Raw genomic sequence first — 15,120 nt, forward strand, 5'->3', positions numbered from 1 at the left:
GTGTTACGTGTATTTTGTAATTGTGGATATTGTTACGCGCATTACTTTTTGGGGGATTAAAAAAAAATGTTTTGTTGAATTTTACCCCTTTTTCTCCCCAATTTCGTGGTATCCAATTGTTTTTAGTAGCTACTATCTTGTACCATCGCTACAACTCCCGTATGGGCTCGGGAGAGACGAAGGTTGAAAGTTATGTGTCCTCTGATACACAACCCAACCAAGCCGCACTGCTTCTTAACACAGCGCGCATCCAACCCGGAAGCCAGCCGCACCAATGTGTCGGAGGAAACACCGTGCACCTGGAAACCTTGGTTAGCGCGCACTGCGCCCGGCCCGCCACAGGAGTCGCTGGTGCGTGATGAGACAAGGACATCCCTACCGGCCAAGCCCTCCCTAACCCGGACGACGCTAGGCCAATTGTGTGTTGCCCCACCGACCTCCCGGTCGCGGCCGGTTACGACAGAGCCTGGGCGCGAACCCAGAGTCTCTGATGGCACAGCTGGCGCTGCAGTACAGCGCCCCACCCGGGAGGCCCCCGCGCATTACGTTTTGTCTATGTTCCGTGTTTGGCCACATTTTATGTTACTTTGTGTCATTTTGACCGGAATAAAACGTGCGCCTGTTCACTACACTCTGCTCTCCTGCACCTGACTTCGCCTCCAATACACACTCCTAACAGAATCTTACACCTAACCATGGAGTCAGCAGGAGCAGGTACCCCGGTCAGAGGAGTTGAGGAACGCGGCTATGCTACATAATCTCGGTGCCATGATGGATCGCGTTGTCCAGACCATGGACCGCTGGGAGAGACAGGAAGTCTCTCCAGCGCCTCGACCAGCTCAACCGGGGTAATCTCTACGCGTCCTGTCCAGACCCAGCTCCGGTGGAATACGTCTCTCCCTTCCCAGGGAGTATGATGGGACAGCCGCACAGTGCCCGGGGTTCTTTTTACAACTGGACCTATACCTGCCCACTGTTCACCCAGCTCCCTCAGGAAGGGAGAGAGTATCCGCCCTCGTCTCATGCCTCTCGTGGAGAGCTCTGGAGTGGGCAAACACTGTGTGGGGAGAGGAAGATGTGGCATTTGACCACTTCAAGGAGTTTAAAAGACTCTTCCATTTGAGGCAAGGGACGAGAAGCACACAGGAATTGGCGCTGGAGTTCCGGACCTTGGCCGCCGGAGCAGGGTGGAACGACAGGGCCCTCATCGACCACTATCGATGCAGCTTACGTGAGGACGTCGGACGGGAGCTGGCCTGCAGGGATGCCACCACCACCTTTGACCAACTGGTGGATATGTCCATCAGGTTGGATAACCTGCTGGTCATCTGTGGACGTCCTGAGGGGGCTCAGTCGGTTCCATCTCCCAGCACTCCCGCTCCAGTGCCTATGGAGTTGGGAGGGACTGCGCGTAGGAAGGCTGGAGGAGGGGCCTTCACGTGCACCATCTGTGGCCGCAGAGGGCACACTGCCGGTCGGTGCCGGGTTGGTCCCTCTGGGAGTCGAGGCAGCAGGCAGGGCACTCTGACGTCACCCCTGGTGAGTATGCACCACTCTCATCCAGAGTCCTCTGTTGTCCACCTGTTTGTACCTGTTTATTTCTTCCCGCATTCCCAGCATATGGTGCTTGTCGATTCAGACGCAGCTATGAATTTTATTGACAGAGCGTTAGTACTTAGTTTAGGGATCCTCATTATTTCTGTAGATAGACCTTTTCCAGTTCACACTCTGGATTGTCGACCATTAGGGTCTGGGCTAATCAGGGAGGCCACCATCTCCCTGGTCATGGAGACGCAGGGGGGTCACCATTAGAGAATCAGTCTCTTTCTCATTGACTCTCCTGCGTTTCCCGTGGTACTAGGCCTTCCCTGGTTGGCTCGTCATAACCCCACCATTTCCTGGCAACAGAGGACTCTCACGGGGTGGTCGCGAGAGTGCTCGGGGAGGTGTGTAGGGGTTTCCGTTGGTGCTACCATGGTGCAAAGTCCAGACCAGGTCCCCACCGTGCACATTCCCCCAGAATATGCCGATTTGGCTCTCGCCTTCTGTAAGAAGGTGACTCAATTACCACCCCATCGATTGGGGGATTGTGCGATAAATGTATCCCCTGACGTGTATCCCCTGTCGCAAGCGGAGACAGTGGCTATGGAGACATATGTCTCCGAATCCCTGCGTCAGGGGTGCATTCGGTCCTACACTACACCCGCCTCCTCGAGTTTCTTTTTTGTGAAGAAGATGGATGGAGGTCTGCGCCCGTGCATGGAATATAGAGGTCTCAATCAAATCACGGTGAGGTACAGTTACCCGCTACCTCTTATCGCCACTGCGATTGAGACAATGCACAGGACGAGCTTCTTCACTAAACTGGATCTCAGGAGTGTGTACAATCTGGTGCGTATCTGAGAGGGAGATGAGCAGAAGACAGAATTTAGTACCACCTCAGGGCATTATGAGTACCTCGTCATGCGTTACGGGTTGATGAATGCTCCATATCAGTCTTCCAATCCTTCGTAGATGAGATTTTCAGGGACCTGCACGGGCATGGTGTAGTGGTGTATATCGATGACATTCTGATATACTCCGCTACACGCGCCAAGCATGTGTCCTTGATGCGCAAGGTACTTGGACGACTGTTGGAACATGACCTGTACGTCAAGGCTGAGAAATGCCTGTTCTTTCAAGTCTGTCTCCTTACTAGGGTATCACATTTCCAAATCGGGGATGGAGATGGAGAGTGACCGCATAGCAGCCATGTGTACTTGGCCGACTCCCACCACGGTAAAGGAGGTGCAGCGATTTTTTTTAGGGTTTGCCCATTACTACCGGAGATTTATCTGGGGTTTTGGCCAGGTGGCTGCTCCCATTACCTCACTGCTGAAGGGGGGTCCTGTACGTCTGCAGTGGTCAGCTGAGGCAGACAGGGATTTTGGTCACCTGAAGGCTCTGTTTACCTTGGCTCCTATGCTGGCCCATCCGGATCCCTCTTTGGCGTTCATAGTGGAGGTGGACGCGTTAGAGGCTGGGGTCAGAGCCGTGCTCTCCCAGCGCTTAGGCACGCCACCGAAGCTCCACCCCTGTGCTTTCTTCTCGAAGAAGCTCAGCCCGTCGGAGCGGAACTATGATGTGGGGGACCGGGAGCTGTTGGCTGTGGTTAAGGCTTTGAAGGCGTGGAGACATTGGCTTGAGGGGGCTAAACACCTTGTCCTCATCTGGACTGACCACCGCAACCTGGAATACAACCGGGCAGCTAGGAGACTGAATCCTCGTCAGGCAAGGTGGGCCATGTTCTTTACCCGTTTTGTGTACACCCTGTCCTACAGACCAGGTTCCCAGAATGTTAAGGCAGGCGCACTCTCCCGGCTGTATGACACAGACGAGCGGGCCATTGATCAGACTCCCATTCTCCCGGCCTCCTGCCTGTTAGCGCCGGTTGTGTGGGAGCTGGATGCGGGCGATGCGTACTGAGCCTGCTCCACTCCAGTGTCCCGTCGGACTTTAGTACGTTCCGTCTGCTGTCCGTGAGCAGTTGATCTATTGGGCCCACACATCACCCTCCTTTGGTCATCCGGGGATCGTTCGGACGGTGCGCTGTCTGCCTGGGAAGGACTGGTGGCCCACCTTGGCTCGGGATGTGAGTGTTTATGTTTCCTCCTGCTCGGTGTGCGCACAGTGTAAGGCTCCTAGACACCTGCCCAGATGTAAGCTACATCCCTTACCCGTTCCACAACGGCCTTGGTCACTCCTGTCGGTTGATTTTCTAACAGATCTTCCTCCCTCACAGGGGAACACCACGATCTTGGTCGTTGTGTATCGTTTCTCTAAGTCCTGTCGTCTCCTCCCTCTGTCTGGTCTCCCTACGGCCCTACAAACTGAGGAGGCCCCGTTTACACAAATCTTCCGGCACTACGGGGTGCCTGAGGAAATAGGTCCCCAGTTCACTTAGAGAGTCTGGTGGGCATTCATGGAACGTTTGGGGGTCTCGATCAGCCTTCCCTCGGGTTTCTACCCCGAGAGTAATGGGCAGGTGGAGAGAGTGAACCAGGATGTGGGCAGGTTTCTGCGGTCCTATTTGCAGGACAGGCCAGGGGAGTGGGCGGCGTTCGTGCCCTGGGCAGCGATGGTGCAGAACTCGCTCCACCACTCCTCCACTAACCTCTCCCCTTTCAGTGTGTATTGGGGTACCAGCCGGTTCTGGCACCGTAGCATTGGAGTCAGACCGAGGCACCTGCGGTGGACGAGTGGTTCAGACGCGCGGAGGAGACCTGGGAAACCACCCATGGTCACCTCCAGCAGGCCGCGCTGCGCCAAAAGACCAGCGCGGACCATCACCGCAAGTGAGGCCCCAGTGTTCACAACAGGGGACAGGGTCTGGCTCTCGACCCGAAACCTGCCCCTCTGCCTGCCCTGCTGGAAGCTGCGTCCGCGGTTTGTGGGGCTATTTAAAGTCCTGAGGAGATTGAACGAAGTAGGTTACAGCTTCCCCCCCGATTACCGCATTAACCCCTCGTTCCATGTGTTTCCCCTCAGGCCGGTGGTGGCTGGTCCGCTCCAGGAGTCTGAGGTACGGGAGGTTCCTCCGCCCCCTCTGGACATCGAGGGGGCCCCGGCGTACTCCGTTCCATCCGTCGGGCGGGGGCCTTCAGTACCTCGTGGAGTGGGAGGGGTACGGTCTGGAGGAGAGGTGCTGGGTTCCGGTGGCTTATGTATTAGACCCTGAACTACTGCGTGAGTCCCACCTTCGCCGGCCGCTGGAGCCGGCGAAGGGGGGGGGGGGAGTACTGGGGGGGTGGTACTGTTACGACTTCGGCCGACATCGGCTCCTCCTTTTTCGGGCGGAGTTTGGCGGTCGACTTCACCGGCTTTCTAGCCATCGCCGCTCAATTTTTCATGTATCCATTTGTTTTGTCTTGTTCCCTGCACACCTGGTTTTCATTCCCCAATCAATCCATATGTATTTATTCCTCTGTTCCCCATCATGTCTTTGTGTAAGATTGTTTGTGTTACGTGTATTTTGGAATTGTAGATTTTGTTACGCGCATTACGTTTTGTCTATGTTTCGTGTTTGGGCACATTTTATTTTACTTTGTGCTGTCACTTTGGACCAGAATAAAAAGTGTGCCTGTTCACTACACTCTGCTCTCCTGCACCTGACTTCGCCTCCAATACACACTCCTAACAGGTATGTTAAATGGCTCTCCTTCCCCATACGCATTTTGTCTTCTCCAATATCACCTATCTCGTCCTTTCTCATCAAAGGTCATGAAGGAAAGGATATTAGGGAAGGATGCATTTGAAAATAAGCCATGGAGTGGGATGGAGTATGGTAGAGAGTAAGAGGGGGAATAGAGCGTGTGTGTCCGACCTGTAATGTCTTCCCTCCTGTTCCTTTACAGGATGTGTCCTAGGACCTGTGGAAGCCACCCCGCCGTGCTAAGTCCTCCCAGCATGCAGTAGGGGCGGTCCACCTTAACACCACAAGTAAGACACATGCACTCAATCACACGCACACCCACACACAGACAGACTCTCCAGACCTGAATGCTGTAACACACTGATGGCTGGCGCGCAGAGAAAAGCAAGTCCACCCTGCAGTGTCTATGAACTGTGACCTTATCTTCCTCATTGAGCCAAATCTACTCATTGGCAGTAGTGTGTCTGTGTGTGTCTGGCTGCATGTGTGTGTACTAGCCACTTATCACCCCCTGTGGAGTATGAAGCCACTACAAGCAAACACCATTGCATGTGTGTGTGTTATTGTCTCTCTCTTAATCTTCAGTACTCCACTATGTCTATTACAAAGTATATTTCTCTCTGTGTTTAGTTCATGGCATCGCCCTCTAAAGGAGCCAGGATGTTTACAGGTTCTACCAAGAACCCAACCCCTAAAATACCTCAGCCTGAGAGGCTGGACGAGGTGTACTCTGCACTGAGGAGAGGCCTACAGTGAGTACACACACACACACACGACTGGCCTGACTGTTGTAGCAGACAGGTCTACAGCGATACAGGAAATTATTCAAAGTGAAACAGGAAATGACATCACAATGCTGTGTTCTCAGGTCATTCCTGCAGGTCCACCAGCTGGAGCTGGGCAGCCTGGGGCAGCAGATAAGAGAGAGCAAGAGAAATGACCGTCTGGTGAGAACACACACCACCAATCACACCAGTCTGACAAGTACTAACCCATCATCACCACACTGACCAATGCCGCTCGCACCATCCCACTTAGGGGACATTTAATTTCTCAAGACATTCTGTTAGAGTAATACTGTGTGCAATATGATGTTAACTTTTATATGCCTCCTTTCCTCTCTGCAGGGGTCTCTGTATGAGTTGGATAAGGTGGGTTTCAATCACACCAGGGGAGATGACTGTATTAATTCACAACTCTATTAATAAACTAATGAATATGTACATTTTGGGGTGATTTAATGACTGAATAACTTGTCTTTGATCTTTGTGCTTTATCAGCAAGTGAAGGCTATAGAGAGATTTATGCGTCGCTTGGAGTTCCACCTCAGCAAGGTATGACTTTGTGTGTGCATCTGCAGTGCAGTAAGATACCTGTTAGCCATACATTTGTCATAGTGTTGTCATAATGTTGTAACTACAGAGTAAACTCTGTTTTGTTATAGTATAACCATCTCTAATACTTTTTGGTAGCAGATTAAGGAGCTTTACAGGTCTGCATCACCATAGTGTTTCTGCACAGCTGTAATGTTGGTGTAATGTTCCAGGTAGAGGAGCTGTACGATGCTTACTGTATGCAGCGGCGGCTGAGGGATGGGGCCAGCAAGATGGTGGCAGCCTTTAACTCTGCCACAGGGAGCAAGGAGGCACGGGAGAGCCTGAATGAGGCCAACAGGGGCTACAGGGAGTACACTGAGGTAAGGGGCAGGGGCTTATGGGTACACTGGGGAGACGTGTTAGATAACAAGGCTATTCTCTCTTTCATAGAGCCTTTTAACATTTAAAATAGCCATTTACAGAATGGAAAGTAAGGTAAAGTAAGTCTTGAAATAAGTAACTTATCAGAAATAAGAGTTTGACCGCAATGTCATGTTGCTTTGACAACAAACATCACAGATTATTATTGATATGAATGGCTCATTCTCTCTCTCGATCTCTCTCTCTTTTTCTCGCCTCTCTCTCTCGCCTCTTTCTCCTTCGTCTCTCTCTCTCTCTCTGCAGCACATGTGTTCACTGGAGAGTGAACTGGAGAACCAGATGGGAGAGTTTCACATCAAGATGAAAGGTGAGTCATTTTCTCACCCCCTCCTTCTCCCACCAATTTGTTCTGACCCTCACTCCCATCTGTTCTTACCACCCCCTCACTCTCTTTCTCTCTCTCATTCTAGTGTTCTCCCTGTGTGCAAATGTTATGTGCTGTAACTGTATGTCTCTTGTATTGCAGGTCTGATTGGCTATGCACGGTTGTGTGCAGGAGACCAATATGAGGTGAGAATAACTAATTGACACCCACTCACCTACACCGACATATGCACACATGCAGTATACGCACACACATGAGTAACTGATGGTACCCTTGACCCCCAGGTTCTGATGCGTTACGGGCGTCAGCGCTGGCGGATGAAAGGCCGTGTGGAGGTCAGCAGTAAACAGGTGTGGGACAGTGAAGACAACGTCTTCCTGCCTCTTATCACAGAGCTCCTGTCAATCAAGGTGAGAAAGCCCTTTGGAAGGAGCATGATAGTGTTTATGATCAAATCAGTATTTACTGTAATTAACTCTGGATAAACGTGTTTGTGTTTATAATAACATGTATAATAACATATAGATATTATAAACATGTTTATAATAACGATATGTTATTACTGTATTGCCATGTTATTATCACATTATTGTACACAAACAGCAAAAATACCCAGAACTTAACAATAGTCCTAAAAAACATCACTTACTGCTACCATTCAACTGACTGTGGTTGTTTGCCCATTGTGGTTGCCAAGGTGACTGAGCTGAAGAGCTTGGCCAATCACGTGGTGGTTGGCAGCGTGTCCTGTGAGACACTAGACCTGTTCTGTCCACTGCCTCAGACGGTTGCTGTGGATATCAATGACTTGGGGACAGTAAAACTGAACCTAGAGGTCAACTGGAGGTCAGTCTCACCTCAATCATCCCTCTTTACCAATTCATCCCCTTGTCTCACCTCCCTCCACCTCAACCCCTGTCTCACCTTCATCTATCTCCCCATTCTATTGGTGATAGCCAAACCAGGCCATTTGTGAGAGAAAGAATACTGTTTGTGTCAAGACTGACTCAGTTTGTCAGTAGTAATAACACACGATACAGCTGTTTCTATAATATATATCTTGAATGTAAATACAGTTGAAATCAGAAGTTTACATACACTTAGGTTGGAGGTATTAAAACCCGTTTTTCAACCACTCCACAAATTTCTTGTCAACAAATTATAGTTTTGGCAAGTCGGTTAGGACATCTACTTAGTGCATGACACAAGTCATTTTTCAGTGGGTCAGAAGTTTACATACACTAAGTTGACTGTGCCTTTAAACAGCTTGGAAAATTCCAGAAAATTATGTCATGGCTTTAGAAGCTTCTGATACGCTAATTGACATAATTTAAGTCAATTGGAGGCGTGTCTGTGGATGTATTTCAAGGCCTACCTTCAAACGCAGTGCCTCTTTGCTTGACATCATGGGAAAATCCAAATAAATCAGCCAAGACCTCAGAAAAAAAATGTAAACCTCCACAAGTCTGGTTTATCCTTGGGAGCAATTTACAAACGCCTGAAGGTACCATGTTCATCTGTACAAACAATAGTACGCAAGTATCAACACCATGGGACCACGCAGCCATCATACCGCTCAGGAAGGAGACGCGTTCTGTCTCCTAGAGATGAATGTACTTTGGTACGAAAAGTGCAAATCAATCCCAGAACAACAGCAAAGGACCTTGTGAAGATGCTAGAGGAAACAGGTACAAAAGTATCTATATCCACAGTAAAACAAGTCCTATATCGACATAACCTGAAAGGCCTTTCAGCAAGGAAGAAGCCCCTGTTCCAAAACCGCCATAAAAAAGCCAGACTACGGTTTGCAACTGCACATGGGAACAAAGATCGTACTTTTTGGATAAATGTCCTATGGTCTGATGAATGAAATATAGAACTGTTTGGCCATAATGACCATCGTTATGTTTGGAGGAGAAAGGGGGAGGCTTGCAAGCCAAAGAACACATTCCCAACCATGAAGCACGGGGGTGACAGCATCATGTTGTGGGGGTGCTTTGCTGCAGGAGGGACTGGTGCACTTCACAAAATGAATGGCATTATGAGGCAGGAAAATGATGTGGATATTTTGAAGCAACATCTCAAGACATCATTCAGGAAGTTGAAGCTCGGTCGCAAATGGGTCTTTCAAATGGACAATGGCCCCAAGCATATTTCCAAAGTTGTGGCAAAATGTCTTAAGAACAACAAATTCAATGTATTGTAGTGGCTGGCCATCACAAAGCCCTGACCTCAATCCTATAGAACATTTGTGGGCAGAACTGAAAAAGCATGCGTGAGCAAGGAGGCCAACAAACCTGACTCAGTTACACCAGATCTGTCAAGAGGAATGGGCCATAATTCACCCAACTTATTGTGGGAAGCTTGTGGAAGGCTACCCGAAACGTTTGACCCAAGTTAAACAATTTAAAGGCAATCCTACCAAATACTAATTGAGTGTATGTATACCTCTGACCACTGGGAATGCGATGAAAGAAAAAAAAGCTGAAATAAATCATTATCTCTACTATTATTCTGACATTTCACATTCTTAAAATAAGTGGTGATCCTAACTGACCTAAGAAGGGGAATTTGTACTTGGATTAAATGTCAGCAATTGTGAAAAACTGAGTTTAAATGTATTTGGCTAAGGTGTATTTAAACTTCCGACTTCAACTGTATCTTGCACTCACTTTCTCTCTCGCTCTCTCACACACTATCCTTCTCTCTCACCCAGTCCGTTTGATAAAGATGACCAGACCTCGTCCTCCAGTACGGTTTCGAAGCGCTTTTTGTCCAATCAGAGCCCTCCAGACACACCTTCCATGCGCGAGCAGGTGTTTTATGTGAGTCACACCTTGTCCTCCCTGCCTCTCTCCCCAGCTTTAACCTATGCTTAAGTCAGCAGTTCATAATGGTCTGTAAAACCCAAATATTGTATTTTTTATTGTTGTTATTATAACCATTGATTACTACTTGCTATTATTAGTTACATTTTGTTCTGTTTCAGCTGCTCCCTGGCTGCTGTGTTTGTAGAGGTAGCAGTAGTGTGTGTGTGATTCTAGTAGAGGTGTGTGAGTATATCAGTGAGCTGTGTAGGAGAGGACTGTGTGAGCGTACAAGAGTGGGTTGTGGTGCGTGTGAGTGTATTGGTGAGCTATGTGAATGTAGGAGGAAGTGTGTGAGGATAGGAGTGAGTTGTGTGAAGAGTGGAGATCTGGTTGTGGAGTGAATGAGGGTACCAATGATATGTGTGAGACCAGAAGTGAGAATGAATGTAGCTGTGGTCCGATTAGCTGTTTAATAGTGGTTGAGTAGTAGTCCAATTTCTCCCTCCTCTTCCTCGCCACGCCGAAGAGCGTTTCTCCTCGGAGCAGGACCAGATTGGGCCAACGCTGGTCAACATTGGAGGTGTTCCGTTACACTTTGGCAGACAGGCTCTCTCCACCCAGCCGAATACACTCACAGTTGGTGTGTGGCTGCATACAGTTGAAGAAGTGTGGTTGTCTGTAGTTGAAATATGGTGGTCTGGTTAGTGTGTGGTGGTTTTGTCATCAAGTCATGATTTTCAGTGTTCTGTACTTGGTAAATGTGAACTAGCCAGTGAGTGAGTCTTGGTCAATGTAGTCTGTTCATTGCAATTTTCTGAAACGCAGTGCCATGTACGGAATTTGATTATTTTGTCCTTCAGATATATTGAAAATCATATTTGTATTTAAAGCATATGTTCAGTGCGCAGTTCTGGTGTAATTGTTCTGTCATAATGATGTTTTAGCCAAGTTAATTGTGTGACAGGAGGCCTCTTGAGTAGTGCAGTGATCTAAGGCACTGCATCGCAGTGCTAGCTGTGCAACTAGAGATTCTGGGATTGAGTCCAGGCTCTGTCGCAGCCGGCCGCGGCCGGGAGGCCCATGGGGTGGCGCACAATTGTCCCAGTGTCGTCTGGGTTAGGGAGGGTTCGGCCAGAAGGGATATCCTTGTCTTGTCGCGCACTAGCATCTCCTGTGGCGGACAGTGCACGCTGACACGGTCGCCAGGTGTTCCTCCGACACATTGTTGCGGCTGGCTTCCGGGTTTGATGGGCGTTGTGTCAAGAAGCAGTGCAGCTTGGTTGGGTTGTGTGTCGCTTCTCCCAAGTCAGTACGGGAGTTGCAGCGATGAGACATGACTGTAACTACTACCAATTGGATACCACGCATTTGGGGAGGAAAAAGGGCTGAAAAATACAAAGCAAAAAATTGTATGACAGGTCATCAAAATAGGAATTTAAGTTCTCCTTTCCAGAAGGAAATAAATATTTGTTTTTCCTCCATGTTTTGTCAGATGGACTCGCCTATTATTGATGAAATATTTCTCTCTTCATCTGCCCCACCCCTTCCCTCTCTCATTTATCGCTGTGTAGTATCTATTGAGGAGACCAGGGGAGCTGGAGAATGGTACAGTCTGGTCAAACTCCTCTGAATCATCAGACGACTCTTCCAGCCCAGCCATGGGACACACACACAGGATGATGGCTACTCACAGCCTGCAGACCACACCCACTATCCAGATCTCCTTCAATCCCCGCCAATCAAGCGTCTCTACCCCATCCCTCTTGTCCAATCAGGAGGAAGGGGAGCCAGACGCCACCAAGGGATTTGGCAAAACAGACTCTGTGAAGTGTACACTGCTGAATGGCCATTTGAAGTGTTCTCGATCTCTCAGCCATGTCAGTGAGAGAGCCATAGACTGTGCTTCGACTAACAGGTTGTCTGACCAATCAGTTGAGTCCTCTGAAACTCCAGAACCCCTACCCCGCTTAGACCTTGAAGTCTCCTGTGTGGCTTCTCACTGCTCTAACCAGGACATGCATGAAGCCTTGGACTTGCATGAGTCTGTGGGCCCAGAGTCATGTGTTTCAACCCCAGTGGATCAATGTGATGCTCCTCCAGCCTCAAAACTACAGACCGAGAAGCCTAGGGCTGGAGTTGAGCCTCTTCCCACAGACTGTGTACTGGGAGAGGGACTGAGGGAGGAAAAGTCGTCCGCGGAACACATTCACAGACTCCAATCTACTCAACCACAAGCGCTAACACTACCTGAAGAGACAGTGACTGTGAGTGTATGTGACAGTAGACATGTAATTGTGTGTGGGTAGACATGTAATTGTGTGATGTGTGTACTAAGTCTCTTTCCTCCATAGGGTCGATCTCACAGTCGGTCCTTCAGCTTCACTCAGGAAGTTGAGACTGCCCTGGAGAGCTTTGATTTTCTCAACTGCTCTGACCTTGATGATGATGAAGAAGAGGAGGAGAAAGAACATGCAGAAGAGGAAGAAGATGAACAGAAGAGGGATGAGAAGGAGAAGGAACAAGAGAAGGAAGACGAGACAAGGGACTTTGCTGAGAGGTCAGCATTCCCTTCTATTATGTATCAGGCTCTAACTGAACTCATCCTGCCATCTAGTGTTTGAAAAGCGGAATGGTATGTGAATTTAGTTGAATCTGTATGTTGGATTTAGTTTGTATAATACTGGGTGAAGTTGCATAGTGCTGATTTCTAATGCTCTACTCTCACGCTACTTTGAATGCGCCCAAATCCTTCATATCCATTTCATAAGACAGAACTGTTTGCTCAATATTTTGTATTACACAGAGTGAGTCAGAGTCTGGGTGTGTGTGTCAGATTAAGTGTGTCAGATTGTGGTCTGTAATATTCTCCTTTTTGCTTTCCTCAGCAGTGATGAGTGTGAGGACGATGTTATAGAAATCATTGTCGAGGCCCCTGAAGGCTTCCGGAATGAGGACTGTCCTCCTCTAGATGCAGACTGCAGCTCTGAGGTAATGATAATGATCATGCGTTTATGCCTGTATAAATAGTGCCTTATGTTTCAGTGTTCTGAACTGTTGAGAACTTTGCATGTAACATTTACATAGGAGGAGGAGAGTAGCGAGCAGCTGCAGGCCTCCAGTGAGACAAAGGAAGAGCAAGAGGAAGAAAAAGAGAAGGAGAAAGTGGAAGACAAGAAGGAGGAGGAGCAGGTTACAGAGATGGACATCCCTGCCACACAGGAGCATGGTGAGGGGGAGGGTCAACACAGGGGAATCTGCTGACTTGAGAGTGGTTTGAAGTGTGAGTGGTGTTGATCGAGATGTGTGTGTGTAATTTGTATATACAGTGATTTTGGAAAGTATTCAGACTTATTTTGTAGGATGTGCAACTGAATAAAAAATAAAAAACTGATATCATATTTCCATAAGTATTCAGACCCATTACTCAGTATTTTGTTGAAGCACCTTTGGCAGCGATTACAGCCTTGAGTCTTCTTGGGTATGACACTACAAGTTAAATAAAAGTTGCCTAGTTAAATAAAGGTTAAATAAAAATATAACAAGCTTGGCACACCTGTATTTGGTGAGTTTCTCCCATTCTTCTCTGCAGATCCTCTCAAGCTCTGTCAGGTTAGATGGGTAGTGTTGCTGTAGAGCTATTTGCAGGTCTCTCCAGAGATGTTTGATTGAGTTTAAGTCTGGGTTCTGGCTTGGCCACTCAGGGATATTCAGAGACTTGTCCACTCAGGGATATTCAGAGGTCTTGTCCAGAAGCAACTCCTGCATTGCCTTGGTTGTGTGTATAGGGTTATTGTCCCGTTGGACGGTGAACCTTCCCTCAGTCTGATGTCCTGAGCACTCTGGAGCAGGTTTTCATCAAGGACCTCTCTGTACTTTGCTCCGTTCATCTTTCCCTCGATTCTGACTAGTCTCCCAGGTGCTGCCGCTGAAGAACATCCCCACAGCATGATGCTGCTGCCACCACCTTGCTTCACCGTAGGGATGGTGCCAGGTTTCCTCCTGACTTTACACTTGGCATTCAAGCCAAAGAGTCTAATCCTGGTTTCCTCAGACCAGAGAATCTTGTTTCTCATGTCTGAGAGTCCTTTAGGTGCCTTTTGGCAAACTCCAAGTGGGCTGTCATGTGCCTTTTACTGTAGAGTGGCTTCCGTCTGGCCACTCTACCATAAAGGCCTGATTGGTGGAGTGCTGCGGAGATGGTTGTCCTTCTGGAATGTTGTCCCATCTCCACAGAGGATCTTTGGAGCTCTGTCAGAGTAAGGATCGGGTTCTTGGTCAAGGCCAGACCAAGGCCCTTCCCCCCCGATTGCTCAGTTTGGCCAGGCAGACAGCTCTAGGAAGAGTCTTGATGGTTCCACTGCGTTCTTGGGGACCTTCAATGCTGCAGACAATTCCTTCGACCTCTTGGCTTGGTTTTTGCTGTGACATGCACTGTCAACTGTGGGACCTTATATAGACCAGTGTGTCCATTTCCAAATCATGTCCAGTCAATTGTATTTACCACATGTGGACTCCAATCAAGTTGTAGAAACATCAAGGACGATCAATGGAAACAGGATGCCCCTGAGCTCAATTACAAGTCTTGAAGCAAAGGGTCTAAATACTTATGTAAATAAGTTATTTCTGTTTTTTATTTTTTATAAATTAGCTAAAAATTATTAACCTGTTTTCGCTTCGTCATTGTGAGGTATTATGTGTAGATTGATGAGGGAAAAAATATTGAATACATTTTAGGATAAGACTGTACCGTAACAAAATTTGGAAAAGGTCAAGGGGTCTGAACTTTCTGAATGCACTGTATTGATTGTGGAGGTGTCATTGGTGGAGAGTAAGTTGTATTTATGCTTCATGCAGGTGATGAGGCATCCTGTGTTGAGGAACCCCGATCCTCAACCCACAGCAGTTTAGCCACCACTGTCCTTTAACATAATGGAGATGCCACTTCTTCAGACCATTATCAGATGCCATCCTAATCCCACCACTCTCTTAAGAGATCCTTACCATTTTACCACTAACAGATCAAAGAGCTCCGCTCCT

General features: G+C 48.3%; 1 protein-coding gene across 1 annotated transcript in view; it reads left to right on the forward strand.

The window, feature by feature from the left end:
* The window catches only part of LOC124033478, a 37,436-nt gene that overhangs the window by 3,221 nt on the left and 19,095 nt on the right, over nucleotides 1-15,120 (forward strand). Inside the window, exons 2-16 of the mRNA XM_046345503.1 lie at nucleotides 5,394-5,478; nucleotides 5,822-5,943; nucleotides 6,060-6,138; nucleotides 6,319-6,342; nucleotides 6,472-6,525; nucleotides 6,738-6,887; nucleotides 7,192-7,255; nucleotides 7,415-7,458; nucleotides 7,558-7,683; nucleotides 7,971-8,119; nucleotides 9,990-10,098; nucleotides 11,655-12,347; nucleotides 12,435-12,640; nucleotides 12,969-13,071; nucleotides 13,168-13,309. Coding sequence (XP_046201459.1) covers nucleotides 5,825-5,943; nucleotides 6,060-6,138; nucleotides 6,319-6,342; nucleotides 6,472-6,525; nucleotides 6,738-6,887; nucleotides 7,192-7,255; nucleotides 7,415-7,458; nucleotides 7,558-7,683; nucleotides 7,971-8,119; nucleotides 9,990-10,098; nucleotides 11,655-12,347; nucleotides 12,435-12,640; nucleotides 12,969-13,071; nucleotides 13,168-13,309 — 2,062 coding nt within the window. The 5' untranslated portion in view covers nucleotides 5,394-5,478; nucleotides 5,822-5,824. The remainder of the gene's footprint in view (nucleotides 1-5,393; nucleotides 5,479-5,821; nucleotides 5,944-6,059; nucleotides 6,139-6,318; nucleotides 6,343-6,471; nucleotides 6,526-6,737; nucleotides 6,888-7,191; nucleotides 7,256-7,414; nucleotides 7,459-7,557; nucleotides 7,684-7,970; nucleotides 8,120-9,989; nucleotides 10,099-11,654; nucleotides 12,348-12,434; nucleotides 12,641-12,968; nucleotides 13,072-13,167; nucleotides 13,310-15,120) is intronic.

This window comes from Oncorhynchus gorbuscha, linkage group LG04 (genome assembly GCF_021184085.1).
Source record: "Oncorhynchus gorbuscha isolate QuinsamMale2020 ecotype Even-year linkage group LG04, OgorEven_v1.0, whole genome shotgun sequence".
Classification (NCBI taxonomy): Eukaryota; Metazoa; Chordata; class Actinopteri; order Salmoniformes; family Salmonidae; genus Oncorhynchus; species Oncorhynchus gorbuscha.